Source organism: Pagrus major, chromosome 2 (genome assembly GCF_040436345.1).
Source record: "Pagrus major chromosome 2, Pma_NU_1.0".
Taxonomy (NCBI): domain Eukaryota; kingdom Metazoa; phylum Chordata; class Actinopteri; order Spariformes; family Sparidae; genus Pagrus; species Pagrus major.
The window spans coordinates 23,972,009-23,984,753 of record NC_133216.1 but is presented as its reverse complement, the minus strand read 5'-3'; the positions used below and the strand labels follow the sequence as shown (position 1 = coordinate 23,984,753).

General features: G+C 42.0%; 2 protein-coding genes across 8 annotated transcripts in view; one reads left to right on the top strand and one right to left on the bottom strand.

Annotated features, from left to right (window-relative positions):
• Positions 1-243: 243 nt before the first annotated feature.
• On the top strand, positions 244-1,365 carry kcnj1a.1 (potassium inwardly rectifying channel subfamily J member 1a, tandem duplicate 1). Its single transcript, XM_073492828.1, has one exon. The coding sequence runs from the start codon at positions 244-246 to the stop codon at positions 1,363-1,365; it is 1,122 nt and encodes a 373-aa protein (XP_073348929.1).
• A 3,119-nt stretch (positions 1,366-4,484) lies between these two features.
• fli1 (Fli-1 proto-oncogene, ETS transcription factor) overlaps positions 4,485-12,745 on the bottom strand; it is a 35,013-nt gene continuing 26,752 nt past the window's right edge. For all 7 annotated transcript variants that reach the window (XM_073484104.1, XM_073484120.1, XM_073484097.1 and 4 more), the window contains 4 exons: positions 9,818-9,877; positions 8,832-8,891; positions 7,803-7,850; positions 4,485-7,652 (listed from right to left, as the gene is read on the bottom strand). In XM_073484104.1, the coding sequence (XP_073340205.1) occupies positions 7,123-7,652; positions 7,803-7,850; positions 8,832-8,891; positions 9,818-9,877 (698 nt within the window). In that variant the 3' untranslated portion in view covers positions 4,485-7,122. The remainder of the gene's footprint in view (positions 7,653-7,802; positions 7,851-8,831; positions 8,892-9,817; positions 9,878-12,745) is intronic.

Here is a 12,745-nt window from a genome sequence, read left to right as displayed (position 1 = left end):
TAAAGACATTATCTGCCATTGTTGGGGCTTTAAAAGCCGACTGGGGTCCAGTGTGCAGTGCCTGTTCTACAAGGACAAGTTAGTCACATACCAAATTTTGTATTCATTGTGTTGTTCATGACTGGGAGAAATCTTTATTGTCATTGTATCTGTTTATACACACAACCGCTTGACGACTGGTTACCTACAATGTACTTACACGCAGTACATTTTCCTGTCTTACAGGTCGTGGGCTTGTAGAAGATGTTTGGATTTGTGAACAAACGTATCCAGAACTGTATGGCGGAGCGAAGAAGCCGCAGGACCAGACTAGTGACCAAAGATGGCCGCTGCAACATCGAATACGGAAACATCAAGTACAGCACACACTTTGCATTCCTGGCTGATTTCTGGACCACCTTTGTGGAGATCCGGTGGCGTTTTGTCCTCCTCCTCTTCATCGCCTCTTTCACCCTCAGCTGGTTCATTTTTGGCCTGCTGTGGTACTGGATCGCCCGGAGCAATGGAGACCTAACGTGGCAAAAACCCCAATCAGACCACACTCCATGCGTTGATAATGTTGTTGGACTCACCACAGCGTTCCTCTACTCTCTTGAAACCCAGACAACGATTGGGTACGGTGGCCGAGCACTCACCCCTGTCTGTCCTGGTGCTGTGGCCCTTCTTGTCATCCAGTCTCTCCTCGGAGCCATTATCAACTGCTTCATGTGTGGAGTCATCCTGTCCAAGATCTCCTTACCCAAAAAGAGAGCTAAGACTATCACATTCAGTGATATGGCTGTCATCAGTCCCAAAAATGGTTCACTTTGCCTGTCGATCAGAGTGGGGAACCTACGCAAGACCCTGATGATCGGAAGCCAGATCTATGGTAAGCTGCTGAGGACAACCAACACACCAGACGGGGAGACAATCATCATGGACCAGGTGAACATTGACTTTGTGGTAGATGCTGGGAAAGACAACCTCTTCTTCATATGTCCTCTCACGCTCTACCACATCATCGACAAAAGCAGCCCCTTCTTTGATATGGCGGTGGACACGCTCCACAAACAAGACTTTGAGCTGGTCGTCTTCCTCGACGGCACCGCGGAGTCCACCAGCTCCTCCTGCCAAGTCCGGACCTCCTTTATTCCCCAGGAGGTAATGTGGGGCTACAACTTCTTGCCCATCATTTCTAGAAGCAAGGAGGGCAAGTACAGAGTAGATTTCTCCAACTTCTCCAAGGTGGTGCCAGTGGCCACTGCACACTGCGCCTACTGTTTCCACAACATCAAGGGTCACCATCACCACTCCAGAGAAGGACATGACAACGAGGGCTTTGAGGTGATTGATATCCATGATCCCCCAAATGTCACTAAGATGTGAGGATGGATTCATTGCAATGAACATTAGCATCTAAGACTGCTAGAGACAGGCCCTGGAGGAAGGTGGGGTTACCTAATGGCAGACAGCACATTGTGTAGCATTTAAATATAAAGTAAACCCACTTATTTGTTATCCTATTGTGTTGAACACAGATAAGAAAGCCGTCTGTCAGGTCAGTTATTGTGAACCATTTGTATGTAAAACCACACCTGTCACTGTATGCTGACCAAAAACCTGTTTTTCAAATGTCAGGCCAGGTCATGCAAGGAGGCGAAGCTCCAATTCAAGAGCAGAAAAAGAGCATTTTCCCCAATTACGAACACGTGGATTATACACATGAGCTCTTACTTCAAATGAAGACAAGGGCTTCTAATTTACCTCTGGCACTGCACATTTGGTTTACTGTGTATGGAGAGGCAGAAAAAAACAAAGCAAAATGTATTCCACTGTGTGTAAATCTACTTGTAGGAGCAGTGTTGGAGGGGCATGCTATTGTCATGGGTGAGAAAAAGATAAAGTGGTTGCTGAATAATTCATGCTACTGTAAGCTGTTGTACACAAAGAGACACTTGGACTTGAACCATTAGGCTATTCAAACACTGAAGCACTACCAAGAAGTCGGACTCAGGGGCCACTGTTTTCAAACAGTAGGTGATGTAGTTACTGTTTTCTTCATGATTGAAGACATTGTGAGAGAACAAAGTTCTCAGGAAACACATAACATGGCTGCATACCATACAGCACTGACTATAGTACAAAAATACATTCTGTTTGTAAGGTCTTTTTTGTATTTGATCTCAGGGGAAAAATACACTGAAATAAAGGCTATTTTTGCATTCAAAATGTCTGTGTCATCGTGTTCTCTGCCTAACTGAACCGGATATAAGGACTGTGATCAAAAAGGTCAAAGCGACGTAATGACAGGTGCCAACCCCTATCATGGCTTTTCATCTGCAAACAAAGTGAAGTTGTGACAGCAAACATGGATCCAAACACAACAGAGTGGAAGTGTTTGGGAGATAAGAGCTGTTGCTTATTGCCCACTGATTTGCCTGCAGGTTCTCAACATGAAACCCTAACTCTCCATTTACAGAAATAACAGTACACGCTGTGCTAGCATAAAGCTTCAACAGGTGTGGTGAGATGGACCCGCCACTTTGACTCTAATGCAATGCATATCCTCAGAGTCTTATGTGTGTGTCTGCACCTAGAGATGTTAATCAAGGCCGGGTTAGAGGATTATAAATATTATGGACAAATATGTGAAATCACTCAGCAGCATAAACATGACGCATGCTCCACAAGCATATTTAAATAAAACAAATAAGCCCACAACTGTCCCTCGATGGCTGTTCACTGTGTCTGTGACACATATTTTTGTCTGCATGGTTCATGCAGACTAACAGAGCACTTTGCAAGGCTGTAGCTGTCATTTAACACAGACACCATGCATACACAGGGGTTGTTAACTCGCCAACAGCGATCATTTGAAGCTGTGTACGGAGAGGGAATTAAATGACGAAAAATACTGAGGAAGCTTTCAAATTGAAGTACTGTACACCAGTCTAAAGTGATTTTACACCTACAATTCCCCTGCTCCCACAGCTTCTGGCCTCATGCGATCTCCCGATTCACAAGCTGAAATAACTGTAAAGGGTAGTTTATCAGTGTTTCTTCGGTGTCAAAATGTAACTTGTGATCATCATGGCACAAAGATGTCATGATAAAAAGAAAGCCTGTAAAGATGGAGCACTTTCCTCACCCTACTATTAATTCCACCCGTACTGTATGTCTTTCCCCAGGAAATGATTAATGCTTAAATTAAACACTCAGCTGCTAATTTATCAGGTACAGCCAGTGAGCACTAACACAGTCTAATGTTTATTCTAGCGTCGTTAATATCCTGCGATTGGGGTGGACGAAAAAATTGAAGAACCTCAAAGTAGAATGCCATACAATTCAGCAGCACCATGAACATGAACCCTTAATGGAGGTAAGACTTATTGCAGGAGTGTTGTATTGGACTGAAGTAGATGCACCTTGTCATGGTTAGTTTGTGCATAAATTTCATTACATTGCAATCTGATAGCAAGCCTTTCGCTGATGATCGAGATTAAGTTGCGTTGCCACAAACTGTAACGGCCACGTTATCTTTCTGTGAAACACATGTGAATGAGATATTAAGTGTCAGAGTATTAATGCATGCTTCGTTTGTATATATTGTATTGATGCAGATGCAGACATGGCTGGCTTGATTGAGGAGGAGCAGAAAGCTGTTTGCTATCTGCAGGTGTAGTATGAAATAAACAAATGTAACACATTACTGCTCTCTTAAAGGAACAGTTCACGAAAAAATGAAAATTCAGTCATTATCTACTCAGCCCCTTGCCAATGGAAAGTCAGGTGAAGGTTCATAATCCACAAAACATTTCTGGAGCTTCCCAGTGAAACAGCGTCGAAGCATGCTCCTAAACAACTGAGGTAGATGGGGACTTATTTTAAAACAGCATGTCTCCAAGTCTCCAGAAGCCCCAAGATCCCAAATTGATTTGAAAAGATGTTATTTACACCATTCCTAAAATGAAATCGTCACTGTAGCTGCTAAGCTAAAAGAGTTAGCACGCACCCCATCTGAAGTGGGTGAACAAGCTCGACCGGGTTTCAAAGGTATAAATAACATGTTTTCAAATCAGAGAATTGAGTAATTGAGTAATGCCGGACAAGCAGTATAATGATATTTTTTTTATGATGTTTTTTTTACATTTTAAAACAAGTGACCATCTACTTCGGAAATGTTTTGTCGACTACGAAACATCACCTGACTTTCCATCAGCATGGGGATGAGCCGATAATTACTGAATTTTCTTTTTTCTGCGAACTGTTCCTTTAAAGGAACAAATAGGAATATTAAATGATGAAAATATGTAATGCGTTAGCAGAAAAGTCACAAAATTTCAAACCTTTGCACAACTGAGACGTGTATTGCGCAAAAAGGTAAGTCGCCATCAACAATGTACTACTTTTGTAGTTCTTCAGAAAAAATGTTCTGATGAAAAAATACAGCGACTGTGTTTTCATCCGTCTCGGTGCTCTAGTGAAGCTACAGGCAGGCAATGGAAGAGAGGTAAAAACATTTATTTTGTCACATTTTCCTATACAAAAGCCCTTTTTCAAAAGGTATTACTTCATACATTGCAGGAATGACAATAATAATAATACATTGGTTAATTGTAAAATTATACACATATATATATATTTAATATCCAAAATACATTGCATATACGAAGTAGCACAGATCCCTTTTCATTGATAATGCATGTGAAACATGGAAGTTAAGGGTACATTAGAATAGTTTCTTTATGCTACAAATTACATGTTCCCTTTTTTATTTGGTCTTTAAAGCTATAATTTTTCAGGAGAAGCTGGTTGTGGATATGAATATTGTTTGTATTATTTTGCATAAAATACCTGAAATTCTTTAATGCACAGGAAAAGCCACCGACTCCAGGGCCGTTTGGTATAATGCATCATAATCACATGTTCCATACAGAGTAAAGGAATCCCTGGCGACTGGATTATGATTCAAGCAGGCATTTGTGGTTTGGGGAATACAAGGAGATACCTCGAGTGCATAAAGGCACTTAGGATGTTACAACTGAATCTCAGAAATAATAACACTTACAAGAAAACAAAAATGTTAAAATGTATTGCCCAAATGTACAGATATAAAAAAAACAAAAAAACGCTTAAAATGCTGAACAAACTACTTAGCAGAAATGGACTTTAAAGGTTTGCATTTTTGACCGAGGTCAACTCGTATTAATTCTCTTGACTTTTTATACTGTCACATATGAAAATAACTCTGCATAATTTATACAGTAAGTTGCTTTAATGCCTAGTTGTCTGATGCTTATAAAATAATAAAAAATAGGTCTGACAAACGCACAGCGCTTGCGAATCTGAGGATTTCTTTGTTTCATCTCGTCATACTTTATTGGTTTTGTTCTCTGATAAACTACTTAGTCCCAAGTAATTTATTTTCTAAAAGGAATACGTTTGCTATTAACAGCTTTGAACACCTGAAGATGGATATGTTTTGACATGACATTACTACACGAAGATGAAATCCAACTTGAGATTCATGTGCATTTTTGCTGGGCTTGAGATCAGTGAGATACTAAGATTCAAACACACATGCTGCTCTCAAACTAGGATCCAGCCCTGGTAAAATGCAACTTAACTGTCTATTAATGTGACTTACTGCCGAGCCACTTCTCTGTGCTGACCTATACGGTCCTGACTGGCCTACAAAGAGGAAGGAGACAGTGTGGCAGCTGTTAACGTCACTTCAAAATCAAAAACTGTCAGATTTCTGAGTGAAACATGGAGATGATGATTATGTATCTCGCTATGCATCTTAAGATGTAATGCTGTTTCGTCTATAATGAACAGAAAATATATGGTATAAAACAGCAGTTCAGGCACGGTGAGGGTTAGGTTTCTCATTGTGCCATACACTAAAACTGGATGCACTCATGGCACTGTAAGGGATAAAGGTCTTACTTTGCCAAGAGAAAAGGCACTTTTGTGTTTTAGATTCAGATATGTGCAGCAAACATGGTGTTACAAATCAAGGAATGATTTTTTTTTTTTTTCGTCAAACAATTGAAAACATCTGACAAAATTTGATTTCGCTGCAGGGTATCCCCTATTTTTTTTTTACACGCGTTTCACAAACCAGAAGACATTCACATTAATACTGACATGGTCGAGCAACAAAACATCTGGAAATGGCATGGCTGAAAGGCAACAACATGGCAAACATTTAATAGCCTGGTGTGTGGGCCCCCTGAAAACATCTGACCTGGGTTGAATTATTGTTGCAAATTACTTCAATTACATGTTGACTCAGCTTCCCCGGCGCAGTCGAGTCAACTGTACACATCGGCCATGTTGAACTCCACACACAGAAAGCATTTTCAGTAACTGAGTTGACCCAGGTCAGGCAAAACATACAGCGCTTCCTTCTCCAGCATTTAACTCTTCTCTAGCCTTCCAGTTTGGAGGATAAATTAAATCATGGATGGCATATTCCAGTTGCCAAATTTCATTCAGTGCTGAGAAAAGTCCATCTCTTTGAGAGCTCCTCCTTGTCCAGCGAATTCCAGAAGACTCTCCACACACACATAAAAGAGTTGCAGATGGACAGACGAGCAGACAGTGGAAACAGAAGGCTAGATGTGGTGGGAATAAGAAACCCCGACGAAGATTGCTTTAAAGCATAATGTACATAATGTACTGTGGAGGATGTAGATTGAGACCCATAAATAATAGGCCCATGTCTGGCACTTTAGCGTGGTGATGAGGCAGACAGACGCACTTTGTTCTCCCTGTCCTCAGTCTTTGGTTTGGGAAGGTTTTGGAAAGGACACCCATAGGTGCAGCTTTTTTGGAGGATGGGAAAGTGAAAGGCACAGGAAACTCAGACGCACGTCCAAAAAACATAATCAAACAGTTGCTAGTCTTGTAAAAGGTAAGTAGTATTCCATTTTGGACCGTAGCATCCAGTTATTTATAGATTCTTACAAATAAACAAAAAAAAAATCTCCTTCAAATTTATCATCCTTCATTCAGGAGCAAAATTTCTTCCTCTATCAACTCAGTCTTCACCGTTTTGGCATCATTGGGAGTGCAGGTCAGCAATTGTGGACTTAGTTGTGGGTTTTAGAGGGTGGTGAATGGTCAGACTGGGGTTGTCTAATAGTAACTACCAAGGTGGGATGGCACATGGGTGTTAGGGTGGCGGGGAACATTTGGGTTGGGGTAGATGCCTGCAGTGGGCGAGCTCCAGTACGGAGCGGTGGGTCCAAAGAAATTGGAGGAGGTGACAGGCATGGATGGAGGGTGTGGGGATACAAAGTTGACCTTCTGCTGGTGGGCGTGGTAGGAAGGCACATAGGCTAGGTCCGAGGGGTACTTATACATGGAGGACTCGGTGGGGTGCGGCTGCAGCGCCTGAGCGATGCCGTGGAAGTCGAACTTGTAGGCGTAGCGCTTGCCGTGCACCTTGGTCATGATGTTTTTGTCATAGTAGTAGCGCAGTGCGCGGCTCAGCTTGTCGTAGTTCATGTTGGGCTTGCTCTTGCGCTCGCCCCAGCGCCGCGCCACCTCGTCCGGGTCCGTCATCTTGAACTCGCCATTGGTGCCCTCCCAGGTGATGCAACCGGCATTGGCGCTGTCAGACAGGAGCTCCAGGAGGAACTGCCACAGTTGGATCTGACCTGAACCTGATGGTGGACACAAACAGTGATCACATACGCAGCCTCATCCAACTACGAGCTTATCATTCACTGTTAACAAATTGATTGTCTATCCAGTAAGGCCTGCAGAAAAGGATATTTCTGAGCAGATAAAGATGAGTATGCTCAAATGCTCACCTGGATTGGCGAGGCGACTACTGGTGGGACCCAGAATCTGGTAAGGATCTGTGGACAAAAGGAGAGCTTCGTTGATCTACAATCTAATTACTGTGGCGATATAATGGTATGTTACCCATACTAATTAGAGGAGAGTAAAACTTTAATGAAACCAAGGGCACTGTCCTACACTGTCACCATAGATCATGGAGGTTTATAGTTATAGTTTTCCTTTAAAAACTAAAAGCAGATGGAACAAAAGATGATCTACTGTATATTTTTTGGTGCTATCCTTAGGGAGACTAAAACTCTGCCCTGATGGAAATATTGAGGGTCCAAACAATAGTCTGTGCTTTTGAGGTGGCCAGTAATCTTACAGTGAGACTGCCAAACCAGTAAATCATTGAAAAATAAATTAGTATAACCATTAATTAGTATGGAAGACTGAAGACAAAATAAACATGTCACTGAGCAAAAGCTGATGATATTTTATTTAATTATAATCATTATAGAAAACCTCTTTATTGAGTAAATAAACATGTTAACATGTGAAACACTGAGGAAACGAGAAAGCACTATGTGGTAAAGTCTCAGTGTGTTTGGATTACTGTGCTCTGCACACCCTCTGAATAATGAGCTGACCAGGAAAACCAATTACACATGCTAATAGGTGTGTGGCTGGGAGGTAAGAAAAAAAAATACAAACACTAGTACACACTCGAAGCTTGTTGGTAGACTTCCAAACAGTCCATTATTAAATTGCTGATGAACCACTTGTAAACAATTGGGACCACTTTACTCTTGATCTGTGCTTAGCTGCATTATAAACATTACCAATTTATCACAATACACCTGTAAAATAAGCTTCACTAAAATCGATCGAGCAACCGAGCACACAGAGCAGCTTGGAAAATATAATTATCTGATTAATATAGAATAATCATGCTCAAGGGAGGCCAATATCCACGCTAACAGACTAGCTTTAAGCTATCTTCGTAAGATTTGTGCTGATAGCACATAGATCAAGAAATAGACTTTGTAGGTCATTACCTGGCTGAGCTCTGGGCTGCTCAGTGGATTTGGTCACATTCTGAGTCACCACCGGTGAGCCTGCAGAGAGAGAGAGAGGCAATCAGTTGAGGAGGAGAGCGAGAGAGAGAGTGAGTGAGAGAGACTTAGATATAAAAAAAAAGGTTTAGAGACAACATCAGCAGGGTGGCTACAGATAACCAGGCTACATAAGTTGAAGGCACGTCAGCAGAGGTCCAAAGTAAACAAGGCAGTAGTTGGTGGCTGGATGGACTGTCTCTTCATGTTCTGACAACAGAGGCTGTAATCTGTAGGAGTCCGCCCAACACGTCTAGACTCTGTGGATGTTGGAACTGCCTCTAGTTTGATGTAGACTTAGGTTAAATAGCATCTGCAAATAATCTGCTGCACAGAATACACAAATGATAAAGTTCACCAAAATGAAAGCAGCTTATTACATTTCTTGTTAGGCTGCTCCTCTAGTGTCTGTAGAAATTATTACAGCTGCAAAGGAGGAAGTGAGGAGTGGTGTAAAGAGCGACAAGTCTGTACAGAGAGGAGGTCAGGGATGGACAGCGAGGTTAAACAAGTACAAAGCTTTCATGCTGCTGTTCCGTGTCCAGTGTGAAACCAGAAGTCAGCAGTTAGTTGTTTTGACTTACTGGCAAAGTGAAGTAATGTCACATACTTTTTATAAGGTAATGTAAGTTACTCAGGAAATGTAGGTACGTTTTTTAATGGAAGTTACTGAGATAATGTAGCGATCTTAAGTAAAACCACAATGTTTTTCTAAACCTAACCAAGCAGCTTTAGTGCCTAAACTAACCGAGTAGTTTTAGTACCTAAAACTAACCAAACTATGACAACACGATGAAGGTCGTACACTGCAATAGTTTTTTTGGGAACTGTGATATATGTCCCTTCGGGAGATGCGGACAATGGACCTCGTCAGTTTTTTGGAGGATGTGTTGTTACAGCCATGCTTACCAATATTTTTGTGTCCTTACCTTTGCCACTGTGCATGTTGTTTGACCATCCTGTCCGCCTTACAGCATCATATGAAGAGTCTGACAAAGAGAGAGAAAAGAAGGGAAGACAAAGTTTGAGTATGTTTAAAAAAAATTCCAGTTGCTTTTTTCAAAGAGGCTGGAAATCAGGTACAGTATGTGCAAGTCACCAAAGATCAGTGGATACACTTAAATATTATGGAAAACCTGTAGGTGTCTGACCAAAAGTTTGTGTATTTAGTCAGAGTCCAATCTCTAAACTCGCCTGTGCATGAGACTACAGTCAGTGTCTCATTTCATTGTGTAGCCACAGCAAAAACAGGGAGACCAATGCCAACCGGCATCAATAAATCTATCAAAACATGGTTTAGGATGCCCTTCACCGGATATCTGGACATGGTAATGTGGTTTTGTTTGGCACGTTGTGATGGTTTTAATAGAGATGGCACAATCTTTGACAGAGGACAGTTGGTTGAGTAGCTTGCAACACTCAGACCACAAATAAAGGGACCGGTGCAAATTAGCGTACAGCAGGACAACAGAGATGCACACACAGACAATGCATGCACATGATATTCACCCTCATCCCTCTCCCAACACAAGCAGCTTTTATGAGGCCTTGACAACCAGCCAAACTGGCTCCATTTGCATGGGTTCTACCTGCTGCGGTCCAAACCTGACTGAGTGTGAAGCTGGACTGCTTCCAGTAACAATCAATCACTCTGACACAAGCAGATAAAACAGAGGATGTATCCTTCCCCCTGGCAATGTCTCAAAAACACCCCGGTGTACTCACAGTGCACCTGGCCAGAACCCGTGATTGTCTGGATTATTGTGGGCTAAAACAGTTCAAACAGTTGCCAGAATACAGGGACATGTGATGCGCATTGTAGCCAGATAGGCGTTTCACTCTGTTGTGTGCAACATGCTATTCAGAGTGTTATCATGATCTGCAAATCTTTTTGTCAGCAGTGTTTCTCCCAGAGGGCAGCAGATAGAGACAGTGTAATGGTGATGACAGAGGTTGTTGCTGGGATAAGCAAGCTGTTAGAAGGTCAAGAGGCAATCCCATTTCCCATCAGTGTAGGCGGAATGTTCTAGAAGGGGGCTTATTAACAATCAAAGTTGGAGGTTTGAATCCCCCAGATTTTAAAAGAGCAAGACCCAACTCTGCTGCAATGACTTGGACGCCAAATTTTTGCAGAATCAAGTGTAAAAACTGTGCAAACACGTAGCATGGAGTGACTAATAAACAGCATAATGTGCTCATGTGGTGAAAGTGTATCTCACAGCATTGTGTTTTTACACAATATGCATGATTAATTATCTCAATAGATCATTGGCATGATATGTTTTGACATTACAGAAGTGAGGGAGTGTGTTGATCCCACACTATAAATGCATTCTCTGTGTGTATCTGTGTGTAGGTGTTTGTTTACCCAACATTAATATTTATGTGTTTTTGCAAATTATTCTCCACCGTGTCCTAACCAGTGCATTCAAATAACTCATGTGCTGATGAGCAATAAATCATTGCAAAATACTTGCAGATTCACTGTACTGATATTCTGTGTGTTTATCTAAACTTTGTAGATCTTATGTATGGTAATTCATGTAACAAAAAAGTCAATTAATTTGTTATGTTAAACACTTCAAAGATGACTTGTTGTAAGAGTGGTGTTCTTTTCAGTGCCGCATACAAATGAAGGTGGCCGTCTTCATTCCAACGACACGTTTGGACATCCAGTGACATAAAATGCACCATCAGCTTCCGCCTCATGTATGGCCATCTCTAAACACTGTGCAATACTGCCCTCCTGTGGATCGGGACATATTGACATCTCAGCCTGTCTGAAAAAATCCCAAGAAATAATCAAATACACAGAATAAAACGTTACCCCTATTTCTCCTAGCAGCACAATTGAACTCTATATTAAGCTCTCTAAAGCAAAGTTCACCTGGTAATCTGCCAAACATGTTGTGTTGTATTGTTTTGCTTATTTCATAATCCACTCAAGAAAGTGTAAAAACACTTCAAATCCAATTATGCGTCTTGTGTTACTTTCAAAGGATGTTTTGTTGCCTTGTTTTCCCTTTCCCTCACTAGCAGAATATCCACCAATGGGAAAACTTCCTGCTGCTCAGGGACCTCTTGATCTTTTCACTAATTTCTAACTTTTCAACTCTTAACCCCTGACGTTTCAGCAATGGGCCCGTTCCTGTCTGCAGACTGCGAGCCGGGCTCTCTGTGACTGAAAGGGACGATGTTCAAAATGCGTAAGTGACATAAACTTATGGTAAGTAAAATGAAGGATATGGACCCACAACAAAGCATAAGAAAAGTGAATACATTTGAGTATGATCAAAAGAACGCAAGAAAGGAGAGTGTAATAGAGAGAAAGACACAAAGAGGGAAAGGAGGGACAAATAACAAGCGGGCTGCCGTGGCTCAGCGGGGCTGTCAGGTTCAATCTGGTGTGGGCCGGCAGGATAGCCAAGGAGCAGTGACTGGGGGAGAGTCCTGGGAGACTTGCGTTTCCTGCCTGCCTCGCCTGCAGACAACCTCTCTTTGTTTTACTGGCCCTTTTTTCCCCTCTACTCACCGCCAGCCCCCATCCACCCACCCACCTCCATCCACCCTCCACCACCCCGAAAAGAACACAACGGGGCTACCTCCATACGTGCAGCGAGCGGGCTACAAACAGCAAGGGGGATGGAGGGGAGGGGGAGGGAGAATGAAGGAGAGATGAGAGGGTAGGTGAAGGAGCCACAGCCAAAGAGAAAGAGAGATTACTGAGAAGCAGACAGAAGAAGATGGAGACAGTGACTAAGCGCATAAAAAAAGGCCTTGAAAGAGAAAGAGGAGACGAAGAAACTTAAGAGTGAGAGGAGAAAAAAAAAAAAAAAAAAAAAAGTCAGACAAAAACA